The sequence below is a fragment of the Triturus cristatus genome, chromosome 3_1, assembly GCF_964204655.1.
Source record: "Triturus cristatus chromosome 3_1, aTriCri1.1, whole genome shotgun sequence".
In the NCBI taxonomy this organism is placed as follows: domain Eukaryota; kingdom Metazoa; phylum Chordata; class Amphibia; order Caudata; family Salamandridae; genus Triturus; species Triturus cristatus.
The window spans coordinates 504,724,896-504,746,570 of record NC_140583.1 but is presented as its reverse complement, the minus strand read 5'-3'; the positions used below and the strand labels follow the sequence as shown (position 1 = coordinate 504,746,570).

General features: G+C 45.3%; 1 protein-coding gene and 1 pseudogene across 1 annotated transcript in view; both read left to right on the top strand.

Moving 5' to 3' along the window:
* LOC146860487 (protein regulator of cytokinesis 1-like) overlaps positions 1–21,675 on the top strand; it is a 527,922-nt gene that overhangs the window by 57,555 nt on the left and 448,692 nt on the right. Inside the window, exons 2-3 of the mRNA XM_085644388.1 lie at positions 10,417–10,540; positions 19,831–19,953. Coding sequence (XP_085500514.1) covers positions 10,417–10,540; positions 19,831–19,953 — 247 coding nt within the window. The remainder of the gene's footprint in view (positions 1–10,416; positions 10,541–19,830; positions 19,954–21,675) is intronic.
* LOC146860488 (28S ribosomal RNA) lies at positions 6,671–9,899 on the top strand (annotated as a pseudogene).

Below are 21,675 nucleotides of genomic sequence, written 5' to 3'. Positions count from 1 at the left end.
CACTTTCTTGTAACTGAGTCAATATTAGCTCTAGTTGCATTTTCCTTTATTTACCTGCTTCCTTTCATTGACATTCTGCTTTTAAACATTGGTGTCACAGCTTTGGATGTCACAGCGGTTTCTCCTCCTCATTTTCTTACTCAACCAGGTAGTCCTAGTATCGAATGGGATAAGTGGATTGACATTTTTGATAACTACTTGGAAGCGTTGGATGCTAAAGATTTTAGCTCCAGTAGGAAAAGGGCGATTTTTACTTACCAGCCTGAGTAAAGAGGGTCAATACATTTTCAAGTAACTTCCTGTTCTCACCAATGAACGTGGTCAACCCATTAAGGATGTCTATCAAGAAGCATGTAAAAGGTTGGAGAAGAGGTTTGCGAAGGAGACTAATGTCATGAGGAGGTTCAAATTTTATACTCCACCACAGAGTTGGGGAATCCATTGATGACTTTGTTACGAGACTTCGGGAACTTTCCTTTAAATGTAGATTTAGTCCCATGGCTGAGGAAATGATACGGGATCAACTGATCGTGCAATGCAGAAGCAGGAAAACACACGAACGGTTGTGGGCTTCCAAAGACCCTACTCTTAAGGATGTCATTGATATAGCAAGGATAGTGGAGGAGTTCGAGTTCTGTAAGAAGGAGATGGATCGCAGAGATTCTAAATTGAACATTACTGATGAAGGGTAAATATCTGTAGTGAAGGGGAAGTGGCTGCGTCCACCAGGTTTTCTGTTAAAGGTGGAAAGAGCTCTTCTGGCAGCAGGTTGTATCCCAGTAAGTTTGGTAATAGGATCTGTGGCAAGTGTGGTAGCTCTGATCACACATCCGATTTGAAAAATTGCTAGGCCATTGACTAAGAATGCAGAAAGTGTGGCCGTAAAGGTCATTTCGCAAGAATGTGTAGAGAAGTCAACAAAGGGAAAGTGGCCATGTTGTCTGAGGAGACACTTTAGTGAGTTTGTCTAGGCCTGACCGAATTCTTTGCGTTGAACCCTCTCAAGATGAAGTAGAAGACAATGAAGATGTTCTTCTTACTGGTACTTCATATTTAGATGAAAGAGAAGATGCAGGCCTAAAGCAGAGTTTGTCATTGCGAACAAAAGTTGATCTCATGGTAGATTCAGGGTCGTTGTATACTATCGTACCTAAGAGAATTTATCAACAAGAATGGCCCAATACGAGCTTGTTGTCCAAAAATATAAATCCAGGAGGGTATCAAGGAGAGCAGATAGACATACTGGGTATATTTTGATACCTATTTCTTTTAAAAATAGGTCTGTCAAGGGAAAAGTTTATGTGGCTGAATCGGGCCCTCGTCCCCCCCCCCCCCCCCCCACCCTATCTTGGGTTGGTACCACCAGTATGACCTGCATATTAAGATTGACCTCCCCCCGCCCCCATGGTGTTGAACAGGTAATGGTGGTGGAGGAACTCACAGTTGAGGACATTTTTGAGGGAGGTAAGGAAATAAAACTAAAGTCTGGAGACATCCCCGTTCAACATAAGCTCAGGATAGTTCCCATTATGGTGATGGGTGAAGTCGAGAAGATGTTGGATAAAATGTTATCTAATGGTGTCATTGAACCTGTTAAGTGTTCTGCTTGGGTTTCTCCCGTTATCACTGAGAAGGCGGACGGAAATGTACGTTTCTGTGTTGATTCGAGAAGTTTAATTCAGAATATCATTCCTGATACCTTTCCTCTGCCTAATCGCAACGAGTTAATCTTATTGTTTCAAGGTGCTAAATTTTTCTCAAAATTGTGCCTTAGTCACGCTTATCAAATACGTTTACATGACTCCTCTAAACATTTGCCAGCCTTCATTACTATGGAAGGTATCTTCCAATTTACAAGGATGCCTTTTGGATTTCCTCTGCTGCTAGTGTTTTTCAGACGATGGCGTCTGAGTGTTTAAAGGTCTAAAAAATATCTACTTCCAGGACGATATCCTAGTATTTGGTGATAGTGTGAGCAGTGACAACTTGGTGTTAAAGGAAGCTCTTGGTAGGCTTTTGGAGTCTGGTTTAACGCTACGTAGAGAAAAAATGTGCTTTACTTGTCAGACGTAGAGTATTTGGGACACTCCATTTCTTCTGAAGGTGTTAAACCCAAAAGAGATTTGCTTGCTTCCATAAGGTTGGCTCCCATTCCAAGTAACAGGGATCAGTTGATTTCCTTCCTTGGGTTAATCTAGTATTACTCCAAGTTTGTGAGTAACTTTGAGAATAAAACAGAACCTTTGAAGGTACTTATGAGGAAGGGTGCACATTTTATTTGGGAAGCAGATCAGCACACTTGTTTTGAAAACGTCGAGCTTGAAATCTGTAATGCTGGGATTCTTGTCATTTTGATAACGCAAAAACCATTGTCACAGTTGATGCCAGTGACCCTGGTATTGAAGCGGTCTTGTCTCGGAATGATGGTACTTTAGAAAAAACTGTGGCGTTTGCTTCACGCACCTTGACAACTATTGAACGTCATAACTCTGGAATAGAGAAAGAAACATTAGCTGCTACCTGGGGTGTCTATTATTTCAGAATGTATGTTTTGGGGCGAAAGATTATTCTTCGCACCGATCACAAGCCCTTGCTGAAAATTGTCACCAGGTGGGGCAGGGAAAGGGTCTGCCAGACTAGCTCGCCTAGCTTTCAGGTTGAAAGAATTTGAGTTTATTTCTGGTTGGTGTAATGTTCAAGCAGACTTCTTGTCGCGTTCGCCTTTAGAGTGGGAGGAAGTGGATAAAAATGGTGTTACTAAGAGTGCAAGGGAAGGAGCAACTTCCAGTGTGGACGTTGTAATTTAGTGGAGTTGTGGTGTGGTCAGCAGAGAAGAGTGGGCAGATGCCATGTTACAAGATGAGGTCCTTAAGGGTGTTCTTAACCTCATACTCAAAGATGGGTGAAGAGGGAGCACTTTTCCTTGTAGTATCAGACCTTTTAATGCCGTTATCAATGAATTATCCATTGTCGCAGAAGACCAGATTGTTATGCGGGGGTGAGAAGATAGTTCCTCCGTTTGGCATTCGAAAGAGGCTTTTTGACATAGCCCATGAAGGACACCTGGGGCAGACCATTACAAAAAAGATTGCCGAGTGAATTTTGGTGGCGGGGTATGGATAGTGAGGTGGTTGATTGGGTTGAAAGGTGCAGTGAGTGTGAGGAAAGGTTGAAGGTTGGGCAACAGTCTGTCCCGAGTTCCATCCATGATCCTGGTGTGATTTGGCATAGCATTTGCCTTGATTTCATTGGACCTATGCCAGGAGTTCATCGTAATAGATTTGGAATGGTTGTCATGGATGTTCTCTCCAGATGGTTGATCGAATACCTGCTTCCTGAGATTACCACGAGTCACCATGAAACTGCTGCGCACTATCTTTAGAGAAGGCTATCCCACTGTTCTTTTAACAGACAATGGCACTCAATTGACTTCCGCTGAAATGTGTGAATTTTTACGTAATTGTGGGATCAAACATTCCCTCACTGCACTTTATAATCCCCAATCCAATGGTATTGTGGAGAGAGCTAACCGTATGATTAAAGGAGCAATAGGTCTTGCTCTTGCCAATGACCTGGATGTTGATGAAACCTTGAACGAATTAGTGTGGGCTTACCGCACCACAGAAAATTCTGCTACAGGTGTAGTTCCTTTTGTTGCCATGCGTGGAAGGAAACCCTCTACTAGACTAGTACCTTCTTGGGTCGGAGAGTTGTTAGAAGGGAAGTATGTGTGTTTTGGTGATGTTACACCGATTTCTGCACCCACTCTCGTATAGTCTCAGTTGGAGTTTTCCGTCCATCTTCAATCTGGCGATTGGGTTAAAGCCAGATCTGGTCATTGGATCAAGGGTTTGTGTAAGTTCTGTGGTCCTTTCAAAGTTCAGGAGGTTCACCTGTGGTATGTTGTGTTGACCAATTGGGAGAAGTGGAATCTATACAAGTAGCCAAGTATTGTTCACGAGACAAACCACCCAAGACTATTGTGAGTTAAGATTCTCGTTCAGGTTACATGTTGGCGCACGATCACCAATTATTGAACAGTCCCCGTGCTTGTGCAGAGATGAGGGACTGGTCCCAGTGGTGACCATTTGGGTGTTCGCCAGAATCTCAGTGATGAATGTCAAGATTTACACCTTTCTCAAGCTACACAACTCTGTCAGACCTTTGCGGGTCAAGAGACCTCCTCACCACTTGCAAGATTTCTTGGTGGGTTAGTCTGTATTCATTGTTGCATTATTGCTTAATGTTTTTGCCACACACACTTTTCTTTTTCATCCTCAATTGTTCCCTCTGCTCCTTTCCTATTTTTTCATGTCTCATCTCCCTTGTTGGATTCTACCGATGTGTCGAAGAAAGGGGGTATGTTATGATTGCACTGTTTGAGGCCATGCGCCTTTGTAGAACCTTTCTGTACCAATGTTCTACTGTTGTGCGGGGTTCCTTGCGACTTGGCAGTTGCTGCTGGCTGAGGTGCAAGGGACGCTGCGATGCTATGTGCCGAGAGAATAAACTGATCATCAAACTAACTTGTCTTCATGTCATGTTGTGATTACAGCAGATCAATAACAAAATACTTCTTTCAGAACCTCCTACTTGGACTGAGCATGCTTTAAATCCTTTGATGATCCATGGTAGGGCAAGTCTAGTGCCTGCACCCGTGGCAATTCCAGCTCCAATACCATACGTTAAAGTGCCTGACGTTAGAAAAAAAAACAAAAAAAACCCAAACTTTATTGGATCTTGAGATTGAGTGGACAGTCTACTGTGAGACTTGCTACTGCCTATCCCAGCCTCTGCCTCTCGGCCCCCTTTTGATGCTATTACCTGAATGTTCTAGTGGGTCAGAAGCATTTACCTTGGAAAAGATTTGAGTTCAAAGCCTAGTCTTTGGGTTCCTAGGGTTAGTATTCTCAAAGCTGAAACTTCAAAGAATTGATAGGACACCGCCAGGTTTGGAGCCTGTCTTCATTTGACTCAACACAGGTGACTTCACCTGACCTGAACATGGAAAGGATTGACCGAATGATAGTTTTCTTGATTCTGTTGATAATGGTGCATGGACATTAGTTAGGGGAGTGCTTTGTATGGTTAATTGTGATAACAAATGTGAGTCTTCCATGGTAACTAGTTAGGCAACCCCCAGTAGTTGGTGTTCAATTTCTTAGAGGGACAATGGTGTTCAGCCACACAAGATGGAGCAATAACCGGTCTGTGATGCCCTTAGATGTCTGGGGCAGCACGTAAGCCACACTGACTGAATTGGCAGGTGTCTACTCTTCACCGACTGCTGCGGGCATTCCACTGATCCCTTAGTGATGGGAATTGGAGATTGCAATTATTTCCCATAAACTATGAATTCCCTGTAAGTGTGGGGTCAAAGTCCCTGCCCCTTGAGTACACCGCCCATCGCTGATACCAATTGGATGGTTTAGTGAGGTCTTCGGACTGACCTCATTGGCGTCTGCAACAGCTCAGGCTGAGTGCCGAGAAGACAATCTGATTTGACTATCTAGAGGAAGTAAGAGTTAAAACAAGGTTTTTGTAGGTGAATCTGTGGAAAAATTGTGAAGCTGCTTGAGCAACTGATGGTGCTAGCCCAAACCCTCATCCACCTTCCAGAGGGAGCACAAACCACAGCTCTCTCCTTGTGCACTAACTGGTGGAGTGCTCCGAGGTCATGTGAGGACCAGCATGGGTGACCCTGACCCTCTGGCAGGGGCATGGCATGACAGGACTGGCTTTGCAGATGGAACCCATGCTCATGCAGCACGACCGCTAAATCACAGTGCCTTCTTGGACCAGAACGTCCTAAAACCCTGTTGCAATGGCTCTCCAGACCGGGTGCCCATGTTTTGAGACCAAGTAGCTGCCCGTCTCGAGCGACCTTGCCGTCTGCATGAGAAGGAGCTGGGACCTTGAGGGCACCCCAGCTTCTCTCGGTGGAGAATGTGCCCCTCTAAGTCAGTGTGAACTGCTCTTGAGGGGCAGAAGAAGCCTCCTCTGGCTGCTTGGGCTTTTATACGTGCAACCCTAGAGGGGAGCATGTTCATTGCTTTGTGTGTGGGGGAGAAGCTGTCTATAATCCTCTCACTTGGTGCGGGCAGCAGACTGACATAGCTTAGGACTGTTGCCTCAGCTGGGAACTTTCAGTTTGCAAGTGTCCAGGCATGCTGCCCGCCCTGGAGGGCGGCGGACGGCTGGCATGCAGTTGGGGGTGACCCTCCCTTGTTACAAGGTAACTGGTGGCCCGGTCATGTGTGGCTGGGATGGGGTGGGGTGTGATGACTTGTGGTCCTACCCAAGCATTTGTGAGGGCCTGTGGATGAGCTGCCTGCCTCTGCTGCTGAAGGAGTCGCTCACTTACTATGGGGTGTGGCTCCCAGGCCAGGTGCCTGGAAACACTCAAGTTGTGGAGGTTCACTTGCAGAGCTGAACCGTGATGGGTTGTGTCCCAACTCCCCCCCACTCCCCCTCCGTGTGAGCTGCGGATGGCGGTGCTTTCTGCCGCATGTGGGTGAACATTGCAAACCTGTCTATTGACAATTAATTGCTTGGCTCTTATGCTGATGAAACATACCTTGCGAGAATTGATGTGTAGTGCAGGACACATTGATGGACACTTCAAACGCACCATGCGGCCTGGGCTCTTCCTGGGGCTATATACCTGTTTGAGTTTCATTTGAATGTTGGTCACCATGTCTCTCCCAGTGTGCAGCTGGGGCTGCCAAAGGGTCCTCTGCTCCCTTTATTCTCCCATGGACAGACCCTGCTTGCCGTCCTCAGAAGCCCCCTGGTGTGGAGGTACGCTGCCAGCCCGGTGTGCTGTATCTGGTATTCTGAGTCAGGTTGTTTGGGAATGTGGCTCAAAGCAGGTGGCAAACTCCATCCAATGGTAAATACGGGTGCAAGACTGATAGCTAACAAGTACTATTAGTAAAGATTGCTAAGAACGTAGAGATGGCGCTCAGGAGGGTGTGAATGTCTAGAGGTAAACGGGTGGGGTCATGCAGTCCCCCTAGAGGATTCAACAAGGTGGGAAGGTTGGCTGCCCAGGAGAGTGGTATCGCCGCCCTGGTGCATCCAGCCCCTGCAGGGAGCACTTCCTCAGTGGTCTTGCACTGCAGCCAGATTCTGGTTGCTGGTAAGGCTTCAGGGAAGCAGGTGTCTCTTCGCTTTGGCAGAGTGTTCTTTCACCCTAGCAGCAGCTTTGCCATGTCTGTCAGGCTGAGGGATGTTGACTATCAGATGAGCTAGTGGAAATTAGACCGAACACTAACCTGGCATGACCTGCTGGCTCGGACGATGGCTTGAAGATGTGACCACTCCCCTTGGTGTGCCGACTGAAGAGCAGATGGCACTGCTCCCCAACCTGTGCACCCAAGGGAATGGTGGAGAGGATAAAATAATAAATATCAGACTTGTAGCCCTCTGTAACTGGAAGGAACCTCCCATGCTGTTTCTTCAGGGCTCTATCCTATGGATAACGTCTGGTGGAAGACACCACCACACATGAAATACCTGCTGCGAACACAGAGAAAGAAGGGATTAACTAAATGTTCGCCTGGACACTCTGTATAAGCGTACAAATCATTCAGTGCCAGCACACGTAGCTGTGTTCTTCAGGGGGATGTGAGTCAGACCGTGCCTAAAAAGCGTTGACCAGGAGTCTTGATCGTATCAAATGCAGTGCAGCGTTCATTAAACCAGGAAAGGTATCGGAAACAGCCCACAGCTCATAGCGAGTTGCTGCCAATCCAGGTCAGGTGGCAAAGTTTCCAAACACTGCATTCCCCACCCCGGACTAGTGGGGAAGGAACTGGATCTAGATATGTTGTGCTCAGCAAAACCATGTCTTCAGGAAAAGCTGGTGCTATACTGCTGACAGGATATTGAAGGAATAGCAGGTGCAAGTCCCTACTAGATACTTGCTTAAATAGCCTAGAATTCTAAGATGGCCACCACAGTATGATGCTGGATTTGCTGCACTGTTCTCAGCAATGATTTCTGGTGTATGTAATTGGGGTATGGGTCCACAGATAAGTCTGACTCAGTGACCCTTCATTCGCACAGTGGGCTGTGAAGCCTAGAGCTTTGGCCCTGCCCTCAGGGGGACCTATAACTAGCAAGCTAGCATTGTGTATAGTGTTATAACACTACCACCACGCCATCCCATGGTGACCGCCATGGCCCTGCTTTGGGTGTGGTAAGGAAGGGGCACACGGACCCCTTGTCACAGTACAACTGTAGACTACGGCACAGTCTGCCGCAATAGTCCCGCCTGCCCATCATGCCTACTCTGATGGGAAGGTGGAGTGTGGGCATGTGTTTGTGTGTGATAGGACAATGGAGATGGTGACCTATGCCTAGGTAGAGCAATGCCAGAGAACATTCTGGTGGAACTCCATAGCAGCCCTGAAATGCAAATTGGTCATCCTAACTGGATATAGTGGCGAAACACTAATCAAACCATCTAGTGGTTGGTTCCCACTGACGTTTCCCTCCGAATAGCTGCAGCTTGGAGACGCCTGGTAAAGTGAATGATTAGAGGTCTTCACTGAAATAATCGCTGCCTATTCTCAAACTTTAAATGGCTAAGAAGCCTACTTGATGGTGTGGAGCTGAGCATCAAATGAATGCCTCGTGGACCACTTTTGGTAAGCAGAACAGGGGCTGTGTAATGAACTGAATGCTGGGTTAAGCCCCCTGACATTAATCAGATCCCCAGAATAGGTGTTGGTTAATATCGACCGCAGGACCCTGGCCATCTGAATCTGCTAAATGGTGTGCAACAACTCTCCTGCCAAATCAACTAGCCCTGAAAACGTATGTTGCAGCGGCTAAGCCACGATTAGTAGGAGGGCCCTACACACGGTATCCCGGGCGAGGGCCTTACTGGAGCTTCTGAATTTCTTGGTGGTGGTAGCAAATATCTTTTTAAAGAATTTTGTGACCTGCAGCGGCGAAGGGTTCTGTGAACAGCTGTTGAACATGGGTCAGTCTGCCTTAAGAGATGGGTGAGTGCTGTTCAGGAGGATAAGCAATGGCCTCTGTTGCCCTTGGCTGATCAAAAGGGAGTTGGGTGCCCCTAATCATCAAGTGCAGAAACACAAACCTTCCCAGAGAAGCCAGCAGGAACTTGGCGGAGAATTCCCTTTTCTTTGTGAAGGGCAGGGCGCCCTGTAATGAGCGATCACCGAGCGAGGGACCATAGCCTTTGAAAGTATCTTGGTTCCAGTGAAGTCTGGTGAGCTCTTGTGGGTCCTTCAATTCAAGGTGACTGTGTCTAAATCTTATGCCAGGCCATACCCATATCTGCAGTAGGTCTCCAAAGTGAAAAGCTTCTAGCATGTTGGAACAAAGTAGGTAAGGGAAGTTGACAAGTTGGAGCCAATCCATATACCAATGTTACAGATCGAAGGGCAGGGTTGGTTTGACTGGGGTGTCCTCCTTCTGCTGGTACTTGGGAGCTGACACGGAACTGATTTAGCTTAGAGGATCACCTATTTAATTAGAACTAAGCATTGCAAATGCCTGAGGCCGATGTTGAGACAAAGTGATTGCTGCTTTTTTGCTCTGAATGTCAAAGTGAAGAAATTCAAAGAAGCTCAGGTAAACTGAAGAGAGTAACTGACTCTCTCTTAAGGTAGCAAAATGCCCTTGCATTGGATTGTTTACCCAGTAATGGGGAACGTGAGCTGGGTTTAGACTGTCATGAGACAGGTTAGTTTTATTCTATTGATGTGTTGAAGTAATAATCCTGCTGAGTACAAGAGGAACTGCAAGTTGAGACTTTGCTATTATTTGTCCCTGGCTCAGGGAGCCAATGGGGTTAAAACACCATCTATGGGATTGTTACTTGACGCCTCACAGTCCTCCTCAAAATGCAACCATACTGCAGTGAGGTGGAGCCTCGGTTAGCCTGTTGTTTGCCTCTGGGCGTGTGACTAGACCTACTTACGAAAGAAACTGGCTATCTCCATCGTCCTTGGTGCACTGCATTTTCTTGGGGCACAAGGTGTGTTAAAGGGAAAATCTGTTAAACAGCAAGAAAACAAAGTTGACAATATAATATGATTTTAATGCATTAATCGGCTGTGGATATCAGTCGGGCTCAGAAGTGATGGAATCTGATGTCCAACGCAAATATCAAAAACAGCGGTTTGTATACTTTCAAAGAGCAACAGAAAAAAGTTACAAGCATAGTATTTGCGTCACAAATGTATAAGATAAAATCAGCAGATACAATTGCTTGGAAACAAAAGTGCATATAGGTGTGGGCCACCTTTTGAGTTTAGTGTTTTTGAATCCTCTGTAAGCCAACTTTACAGTTCATTCTTAACCTGTACAGTACTGCATGCTTCATTTGTCATGCTCTGTAAAACCTGTGACTCCTATTTGTATATCCATTTTTATCAGGGAAGCATTGGTTGAAGAATCTGTTAAATGTTATTTAACTCGCGTTCAGGATCTCTGGGATGAGGAAGGCGTATCTGAAGAGCAGCGAAAGGACAGAACAGATGCAGTGACAAAACAAGTTACAGTAAGTTGTAACCAGTCTGAATTTAATGTATTCTACAGTTTTTTTATTTATTTTTTTATTTTGTATATATTCTTAGTTTTTAGTAGATACGGCATGTTGGACATGACATGTTGTAGGAAGCTGGCTCTGTATATACTTTACAAAAGTAAGGTATAGTCCAGTGGACTATAGTGTGGTTGAGCAGTAAGGCTTTATTGGAGGGTAGAGTTAAACATTTATTGTACACACACAAGAAATGTCACACACTCAGACCAATTGTTTGTATCAAAAATATTTCTTTGTTGTATTTTATTTGTAGAACCAAGCAGGACTTGGTACAGGTAAATCGAATTGTACTTTTCCAGGCAGATTGCTCACAAGCAAGCTGGATGAGAATGACTTGTTACAGGTTTGTGAAAATATTCAATTATAGTTGAAATTTCTTTTGGATTACATTGGAGTACTTTTTAGATTACTTTTTCTACTCTGGGTAATATGCCTAGATATCACACTGGGACATTTCATAGATAAAAGGTAAGAAACAGTTTTCATAAAATTTCTTACGTTTCCATACAAAAACCCTCAACCCTTAAAAGTTTTTCAGAGGAAAACAGTCGATGTAATCCGACGAGGAAAAGACGGTATTGGTTTGCAGGTAAGCAAACTGTCTTTAGGGTTGAAGTTCTCGGGTTAGAACAAGGGTTCTCCCAGGGTCAGGAATGCACTCAAAAAGCATCCTCAGCGGCACTAGGGTGGCCTGGTGCAGATTGCAGAGGCGCAATGTAAGCCTATGGGTCTAAGGGGCAGTTGGTCGGTGACTGCTTTCAGGTAGGCTACAAGTTTGAGGGAGCAAAGCTCCTAGGGTTAAGCTCGGGTTAAAGGGAGGATCTGAGGTAAAACACAAGGTGCACCCACAGGGGAGGCCATGTTCAGAGTGCTGATTTAGCTTTGGGTGCCCTGTTTTCAATGGGATGAGCCGGTTTTGGATTTTGGCAGCAGGCTCGGTCCAGAACGTCTTCTGAGAGGGAACCAACAGCTGGGCAAGTAAGTTGGAGGGACGTAGGTGCACCTTGGATCCCCTTCTCCAAGGCGCAGGACGGCTGATGGAGGGTTGCCTTTTGAGGTCTGAATTCACCTTACCGGGCCACTCTCAGTTGGGGGGTGGTCTCCGTGCAGATGCTGCAGGTGATGTTGTAGAGTCCTGGAGTGGTCAACCCACGGTTGACTCTGACTCTGGAGCGCTGGGGAACCTCGCTGGGACTGGTGGACTACTCTGACTCTGGCTGTAGGTGACAGGTGAAGTGGTGGTTCCAGGCGTCGAGTTTCTTTGTCTTCTGTAGGCTCGAAGTCTTTCTTTGGACATTCTTTTGAACAGAGCTGCTGTTCACAGGAGCTCTGGTCTTTGTTGAAGGCAGTCGGTACTCCCAGGGGTTCTGGAGGTCGCTGGCTGCAAGACCGGGTGACTTTTGGTGCACAAAAAGAATCTCTGGAAACTGTAGAGGAGCCGAGAGGGCTGGGACCAAGTCAGTTCTTCTCTGCAGGCTTCTCTGTTGTGCGTCGTCTTTCATCCTTTGCAGATTGCAGAAATCTGCCTTCTGGGTTCAGGGCTCACCGACCCCCCCCCCCACCCCCCCAACCTCCCCCTAAATACTGTATTTAGGGGGTGTTTTGGGGGTCTCAAGGTCAGCCAATGGATTACTGACCTTAGGGTGACTACACCCTTGGTGTGCTCACCCCACCTGGGAGACTGGGCACAATCGCCAACCCTGATTGCAGAGTGCCTTCCATCTGCAAGATGGTGGGCATTGAAGAGTGAAGTTTGCTACTTCCCAGAATTCAGGAAAGCCATTATGGTGCTGTGGAGTTCGTAATGACTTACTCCCAGACCATATACTCTTTATGGCTTTACTGCACTTACAATGTTTAATAATGGACTTGGACACTGTAGGGGTACAGTGCTCATGGAACTGTAGCCTCACCAGTGGTATAGTGCACCAAGCTAGAGGGGTGACTCACCTAGGCCCCTGACAGTGTGTTACAGGTATGTGTGCCATGTTGACTTCACTTTTCTCTGCACCAAAACACGTAGCCTGCAATGGCAAGGTGTTAAAGTGCAGTACCTCTAAGGTTGGCACAATGTGCTGCAGCCCTTTGTTGCCTTGCCTGGTCACGGTGCCCTTAGTACCCATGGTACCTTTTACAAGGGACTTGCATGTGGCCAGATAGGTGCCAATTGGGAGTACAAAGGTACAGTTTTGGGAAAGGACACAGTCCCTGAAAACCTGATTGGCTGGGACCCAGGGCACATAGTCAAAGTACATCAGGAATCTTGCAAAAAGTGTGTGGGTGGGGGTGTTACAGAAACCCACTTTCCTACACATGTGAACTGTTAACTGCTGACCTCATTAGTGCTGTTGCTTGTTTAGGCAGTTCTTATGTAGATCAGTTTTTTGCACATCATTGGTTTTAAGCTCCATAAAAGCCACATTGAATAAAGGTCACAGGCAAAGGACCTATTCCTGTGAAGATACAAATTTGTATCTTGCACCAAAGCCATATGGTCCAGCATGGTGAGGTTTAAGTGCAAGTAGGTGAGAGGGGTCTTCTTTACCAAGTCCAGTACTTCAGTACAAGTCCAACACAACCAGATGAAATGAGGTTTGTCTGTGGCGCAAATTGTATATTTTTTTTTACCTAGATTGTGTTGCATCAGATGAACAACAAAGAGCCTTACTGAGGGTGAAAAAAAAACGGATTAATGTGTATTATGGCTTAACTGCGTCTGTCGCCAAAGCAGAGTACCAAGAGACAAAAGCGTTGGCAGATTGCCTGAAACTGTATTCATGACTAGTGTCACCAATGCTGTGTGCTTTATTTTTTTAATCTATTTTCTCTTATTTTACCTTGTTTTCATATTGATGGGGCTGACTGATACCAGGACAGAATGTCCCAGTGGAAGTAGTTTCAATGGATGGGGATAGACCAGGAGAACAAACCGTGCGCTTCCTCCTTTTTTAGGTCTCGGCTAGCGAAGGCTGCGCTTGCGCAGTCTCGCTCGCGAGATTTAATGACTTGGAGAAGAGGGGCTTGAACCCGCCCCTCTTCTCCCCTGTTCTCCATTGGCTGGCCTCTTGAATGCTGGCCAGCCATTGGAGAAGAGGTCCCGTCACTCAGATCAGGCCCCGTCCTTTTCGGATCGGGGGGGCGTGTTTTTTGAAGAAAGTCTCATTCTCTCCTCCAGCCAATGGCTGGAGGAGAGAAAAGACAAACACGCCCCCGAATCCGAAATTGCCACTGCCTTTCTCCGAGGCATTTCTTCTTGACCTCGGAGAAAGGCAGTGGTGTGCATTTTGCTCTGCCTTCTTTTACTTTGGAGAATGCTGACAGGCAGCCACTGTTATTGAAACCCTGCATGAACTATTTAATTGCACATTTAACTGTCGGTGAGTGAAATTAGATATACTGAATTGATACGGCACCACGATTAGCGCTGAAAGCACTTTTTTTTTCTTTTACTGCTTTGAGTTACTGCGGGCCTCGGCGTGTGAAACTGGATATGCCTTTATCAGGAGAAGCGCGTTGCTGAGATGCGTGCATGTTTTCATGGGGCCCATTGCCAAGTGAAGCGTGTGAGTGGATGTTTTCCTTGAGCGTATTGCCTAGGGAGACGAGAACGCGAGCAGCTCATGTCAGCAGACGAGGGAGCGCAGGTCATCGAAAGTGTCAGTTTACAAGGATTGTTCAGTGTCGAGGACTTTTTACAATTTTGCAGATTTTGTAAACCATACAGGGTCCTGCCGCAGCTCTTTGATGTGGCAGCCTGCTCCTTGAGAGCTACCGTTCAAAGATTACTGACGGATCTAAACTCTAAACATGACCGCTAACCTTTACACTACATAGCCCAAAAGGCTAAGGTGCTGGAGAGGACATTGCGCGTGCGCCTTCCCCTCGCCCTCACCCCGCCTTCCCCCCCTGCTTCCAAGTTTGGAACGTTGAGCCGACAGCCCCGGCCCATCATGTAGCCACCGCAGCTCTGCAACTCCTCCTCCGCTTTGGGCACCAGGCTCTCCGGGCTGTGCAACGAGCCGTGCATCCGGGCGTCACTAGCCCACGCGCCCAGTTCCAGCCGCCGGCCGGAAAAAGTGCAGTTGCAACAAGCTGGGGGCGGCGGCTGCCGCCTGCACCCCTCTCGCTCCCCCACCAGTGGCTCCCGGGGCTTTGTGCGCCCTTCCCCCAGTGCGCGCGGGCCAAGGGAAGATGTCTCAGCAGAGAGGAGCAGGCGGAGGTAAGGTGACTGTAAACGCAAAATATGTGATTGAGCCCATATATGCTTCGGTTTATATCTGGGGCGCAGCTTGCTGTATTTTGGTATTTGGTTGTGCATGAAAACTATCTCCCTTGTCCAAGTACTTTGTAACTTCTAAGTATTCAGTCGATGTGTGATTTGCTAAATAATTGCAAAGCCGCAGTTTTTAGGGGCTTGCCACAATTGAGATTTAAACCCAGGCCAATAAATGCAAGCTGCGTAATTGTATTAGTTTGCGAGACAAATAACGATATTAGCAAGGTACCTTAAATGCTTTGGGGGCCGAGATACTTCTGGTAAAACAAATAGGCCAACTGCTGAAACGTTTGACGCAGTGCATACATATTTCAGAATGTTTAGAGCTTGTATGGGTTGGATAACATTCTCTGACTTGTGCCATTATACTTTTCTTTAAAATGTAGGCAACCTGCATGTATTTGCATCACTTAAGACAGTGCATGCTTCTTTGAACTTGCATACGTCTGCAATAGCCTACTAGGGAATTGACTTTTTGGACTTGTTGAAATAAATGCGTGTGTTTTTGCTCAGCACAAATGTAAACATTTTTGAAAATCTGACTATGCAAGTCAGTGCGCTCCCGTACATGTATGGTGCAGAACCGTGATGTTTCTCTGCAGGGCGGCACCCAGCGGAAGTAGTGCTGCTTGCTAAAATGAAGGGCTGTATTGTTCTTCACTACTTAATTGTTGTACTTGCACTGCCTGCTGGCGAAATCACTTTATATTGTACAAATAAGTCATCTATAGCTCAAAGACACTCGGTTACTCTCGAGCCAGGTTCTCCCCAAATACCAACTCATGCTTGCATTTAAAGGCATGCTGCTTAGTGACCCGAGCTGAGGGGTGCTACGGGATTTTAATTGCTTGCCAAACATTGTATTCACTGTTCACTGTCCAACATTTATGAAATGCATTTGTTGTGGCCAGCATTTTCCCTCAATTTCTATCGTTTTTGTTGTATCGCACATCTGATGATATAACTGCCCGTTTCATGCGTCTCCCGCCTTATAACCATGCCTCCCTGTCTACGCATTGTGGGGTGCATTGGTTGACACCCCCTTACCTCTCATTGCTCGATCGGAGATTTAACAAGCATTTACAATGCAACGGTCTCGGCATTGTTAAAGTTAGAGCTATTGGCATTGCTCATGACAATGCCGTTTCTTTAAATGTTTTAAAAACAAAAAACATAAGCAAAAATGATGTCATGAGCAATGCCAATAGCTCTAACTTTACCAATGCCGAGACCATTGCATTGTAAATGCTTGTTTTTTTTTTTCGCTCGCACTGTCGTCTTCCAGATTGGTTCCACAGCTGTCTCTATTTGGGTACTTGCAATGAGATGGAATTCTAACAAGGACTGTGCTGTGCAGTATGTCAATGCATACAAGACTGTAAATGTGAAATGAAAGCCTGTAATCTTGGCTATTCAGGTTTAAATTGTATTGCTGTGACTGTTTTCAGCAAAAGATAGTTCAAATAACATTAGTCCTTCATTGGTGCATTGTCTGTCTTTCTTTCTCTCTGCTTAAACATTATTTCATCCCTGGTGTACCTATAGTCTGGTTCTTCACCACAGAAAATCATTAACAAGTCAGTCAAACTTTATTTAGCATCAATTAAAATGCATAAAAGTACAATAAATACATAAAACATTTCTAAAAGTAAACATAACATTTCATTAAAAATCTGGTTAGTAAATTCTTGCTGAGCTTCCAAGAATGTGCAAATATTAAACAATGCCCTAAGCAAGCAGCCTATTAGTCAAAAATATAATTAATCTATCTCCTGTATCATATGGATTCAGATCTTCTAAAAGAGTATAAACTTCGAAACCCCACTTTTCCTCTAATCAGTTAAAATTGTACTCCATCCCAGTACAGAAGGCTGTTGGTAAGACTGACCGGTCTAAAAAAATCTTATCCTAGTGAGAATCTTCATGACTAACATCCGTCTCCGTTTAATAACTGCCCAAAGAAAATGAGCAATGGTGTAACGGACATAAACCTTGTCTAGTTGCTGTATAAAAAATAGAGCTTGTAGACACGGTCTAAAATCAGATTTGTAGAAAAGGGAGCAATATATATTTTCTCGCTAAGGTATATCAAGAGCAAAAGATAATGCATAAAATAGTTTGTGTAGATTGTCAATCACAGGGACAGGGCGACAGCTGATTAAAAGAATGTATTTTCAGGAAAAGCAATCATAAGTGGAATAAGGGTTAAACTGAATCACATCTATTTTATTTGCAGAGTTTTATATAGCGCTGGCTAGACCCGGAGATATCTGAACGCTTCACATGAGGATCAGAAAATTACAACAATTACAGGCGCCAAGTATAACATGGGGGGGAAAAGGAAACCGTGTTACACAAGAACATGCGTTACTAGCACATAGCATAACCAAGACACTAGTCCTAAAGTGGGCAAAGCAGGAAGGGGGGGGGGAGGGGGGAGGTAGAAAGGGGTAGTGAATGCAGATTGGGTCAGGTAGTCCGACAAGGAGGAAAGTACTTCAGGGGATGGCTTCATCGGAGGGTGTGGGAGGAAAGGAGACACAGCGGAGAGACGAGGGGAACAATGTCCAATGTCCGGCTTGGTAGGTGATGGCCAAGGGGACGTACCAGAGCCTAATTTCCTCTATAGCTGATAAAACCGCTCCACCGGGCAGCGGCCATGATTATTCGGGGACCGAGGTCCGCAAAATACACGGTCCATCGGAAGATCACGGACCAAGCGGGAATTGGATAGATGAAGGGGCACCATCGCATTTAACCTCCGGTGAGTCCAGAGGTTCGAGGAGGAGGTAGAAATCCAGGTATTAGAGCCGGAAAGGTAATCCCTAGCCAGGGAGCGCCTCACATGTCGGCCATATTGACCATGGCAGCCTGTAGGTGCCTGGATGGTCTACTGCGAGAAGATAAAAAAAAAATAATAATAAAGCCCGAGTTCCTGGGTATGACCGTGAGCTGGGGCCAGACCTCTGGGCACAGTGAGGGACACCCAGCATCGAACAGAAGCAACTGGCCCTGTCTGATGCTCAGCCACAAGGCAGTCTTCAAAGTCCAAGTCCGGCTGACCTCTGCCAATTTAGGGTCGGGCAAACCAGGTCCCAGGCCTCACCACCGATATCAGTGCAGAGACCTCTCATCCACCCCCGGGGGCAGAGCGGTGGGCAGCGTCATGCTGGAGGACCTCTCCCGCTCTTTGCGCATGCCCCTTTTTCATATTAAAGGCTTTTGTGCATTCCACTTGTTCCCCATACTGCACACTTGCACAGCTGCCTTAGTGTTCATCAGTTCCTCTACTCCCATGCTCTGTGATGCCCCATAGCATGCTATGGACCATGCAGCCAAACGCGGCGGAGAGGTCCATAAAGGGCATACAGAGGCGATCTTGTTTTGCCATAGTATATTTAGGGGTCACTATCCTTAAATTCAGACCTTGTCCCTTTACCTTTCCTAAATGATATTGAGCCTCCTATAAGATCATTACCCCGGACCATTCTTCTAACCGGTTTAGTAGCAGGCGTCCCATAATTTTAGCTGAGCAATCGGTTTGGGAGATAGGCCTATAATTTTTAAGGTTGGATTTATTTACCTTTTTAAAAATCGGTATAATTATTTAGTGAGTTCATGAAGTTCGTGGGTCAGTTTTTACTATAGAATTAAAGACATTCGCCAATATTGGAGCCCACAGTGACCTGTTGGTTAAAGATGTCAACAGGTACCCCATCGGGCCCGGAGCCTTCAAGGGATGTGACTGCTGCAGGGCTTGTTCTAGATCTGCCACTTCAAAGAACAGGGGGTGATTATTTATCTTAAGGAAATTGGCATGGTTGATTGACCCCTCGTTACTTTGAAAAATATTTTGAAAACATTTAACCCACCACGATCATTGAGTTAAAAAAAACATGGAGTTGTATCGAGCTTCACTTTAAGGACTTGGGCCTGAACAGTTGGCTTCAGAAATGCTGGGGTGAGAAAATGTGAGCGACTGTAACCAGATTGTTTGTTTTTTGTTGTTGTTTTATTTGGGTTATTGCCTGCCTCCAAGTTGTGTTGTAAACTGTTTCAGATAGTTGAAACGAGTTATGTGCTGTCAAGTCATGTGCCTCTCACCTGAGCGATACACCCACCCCCCACATCCACACAAACTCCCTTTATCCATTGGTTAGTGTGGCTTGGATTATGCTACTTTATCACAGTTGCCTATGGTCCTGGTGCCGCCTTGCCTCACTTGTTACTGCGTTTATTTCCTTAACTAAATGTAAGGTGCAACAATGTGGACTAGTGTAGGGCTGCCAAGATTTTTCAACAGAAGACTGTCAGAGTAATCGGCACCAAGTCCACCAGAAGACCGTAAAACTGAGCTGTAATGCAAGGAGGGTTCTCATCTGAGAATATTGTCTAGAGAGGCACGCGTTACATTAAATAATATTGAGGAACTGAAAAAGAATGATCAAATGAGACCGTGTAAAGTGCCGTGTAAAGTGGCAAGAGGCGGTTATGTTCAAAATTGGATAAATTAAAGAAGATAAGTAAGTTGTAGTTGGAGTAGTCAGTAGCTTATGAATCCATTAAAGAAAACAGTAGGCCTAGCAGGACAAGCATTAATGTGGTGGTCTTGATAGCATGAGAGGTGAAGGGACACATTTCATCTATCGGAGCTGCAGAATCAAGTGTCTGGGGGGGGGATGCTCAATGATTAATCCTAGATGGAGAACAGAGGCCTTCAATAGAACGGTGGTAGTAGGAAATTGGCTAGACCAGTATGAAGGGCAAGCCTGACATTAGTGGAAGGGAGAAACTGGGAAAAAGTTGGGTGGGGTATTATTTGTGGATGGGGACAGACATAGTTGAAGGTAAGTGAAACTCTTGTGTGTCGAGTTTTGTTTTGTAATATGCACGTGGAAAATGCACCAGTTTCATAGTGTTGACTTTGTCCATGATCTCAGACCCAACATTTTCCTCTTCGAATTTTAAGGAACTTTTGGATCAAATGATCGCAGGAGACGAGTCTTGGAAAGAGCATCATATCAACAACATTGCTGTCTGTTGTAGAAAGCTGGACACCCTGTGTGAGGACCTCCTGCTGCCACCACTTACAGTAAGCACCAACCGGAATCTTTCAGAGAAAATTATAATGTTTTCTTGCAGAAGAATTGCTATTAGATATTTGCTACTCTAAATGTGATTGACTCCTACTAGTACAGTATTTTGCCGTCTATATCCCAGTCACTCTGTAACAACGTGTTTGGTGTCTGCATGATTAAGCACTTGAGCAGAGTGCCTGATTTTGAAATGTCAAACTGGGCTGAGCTTGTGGGAACTGAACTACATGGTATTTAAATAGCCAGTTTTTGAAGAGTCTTTAAAGGTTCAGTAGTCCAGGGTGTGTACATGTGTCCTGTTCCATATGTTCTGTAGTAGAGCAAGCTGATGCTAGGCTGACTTCATTGTCTTGGGGGTGTATTCTTTGTGAGTGAGACTGGTGTCGAGAGTGAATCCATGGCGGCTTGGGACTGGGTAAAAATGGTCCAGAAGTGGCAGCATTGAGCCCATGGCTTGGAATTGACGTACTTTGTAGACTTTGGACCGGTCTCTATTCCAATGGCTACCACTTACATCAAACTGAAGAGGCCTCCATATTAAAACTACCTGTATATAAGCGGAATAGGTGTCTAAGGCATGCACCAAATTTTTGGCTACAAATGAAAGTTGAGCTGTAGGTTGAAAGTTTCCAAGTAGCAGGTGTTTAAAAAAAAAAAAAAAAAAAAAAAAACGGCGTGGCGTTTTCTTTCAGGAACTTGACAGACTGGGGTAGAAATAAACGTGTTATATTGTAAACACCATAATTTTTGTACAGCTACAAGATATTTGTGGAGGAAAGGGATCCTTGACCAGATTTAAAGCATTTTTACAATATTAACACCGCTAACACTTGTTAGAACAAACATGGAAGAAGGATCGCCATTTGAATATCAGGAATGGGATAGTTTTAGGCCTAAAACTTCAAATATTTTGTACATTTTTGTCTGATGCCCAATCCGCTTGTAAGGGGTGTGTTTGTTTTTTTGTTTTTTTGTTTTTTTGAAGAACAAAACGCCCAGTGGAACAGGGTTAGCATGCTGTTTTTTCAGAGGCGCATACTACAGCATGACAATGTCTGGAGAAGAGTCGAATTCAAATCTAAACCAGTTGAATCTGCCAGGAAATAAAAATTCCAGATAGGAAAATGAATGTTAACCTACCCCTTTAGAGTGTCTTCATTCTTCTTCATTTTTATTTAATTTTATTTTTAATTTACTGAACTGTCTTAAGTAGGTTAGAGCTTTGAAGTGTCTGCAGAGGGTTGAAGTTTTTAAGATGGGACTAAAACTGGGAGCTATGAAATACTAAACCTAGTGTCCCTAATATGGTGTATGAACTTTTATAAAATTGCTGGTTTCATTGCTTATCATTCGGAATGCGTTAGTCTCAAGGTGGTGTCTAAGTTAATCTTATCCTGTTTATATACAAATATTGTGATGTCTACTTTTAATCTCCGATTCCTTACTTTCAGAATATTCCCCAACTGCCAGACTGGGGTGTAAATGTTCCCTGCAGTGCAGCTGCACGCCGTTTGTGGTGCTGTAACTCTGCATTAGCCTCATCCCACCCTGGAAGTGACCTAGCGGAGCGTCATGCAAGCTCCAAACCTGCAAATTGACATCCGTTCCTTTGTTTCCGTGCCTTTGAACGCAGATCTGGAGCTTTTTATTGGTTGACAAATTACTCCAATTCCTTTTTCCAGTGTTCCAGGGATAGATGGCCCCACTGAAGACTGCAG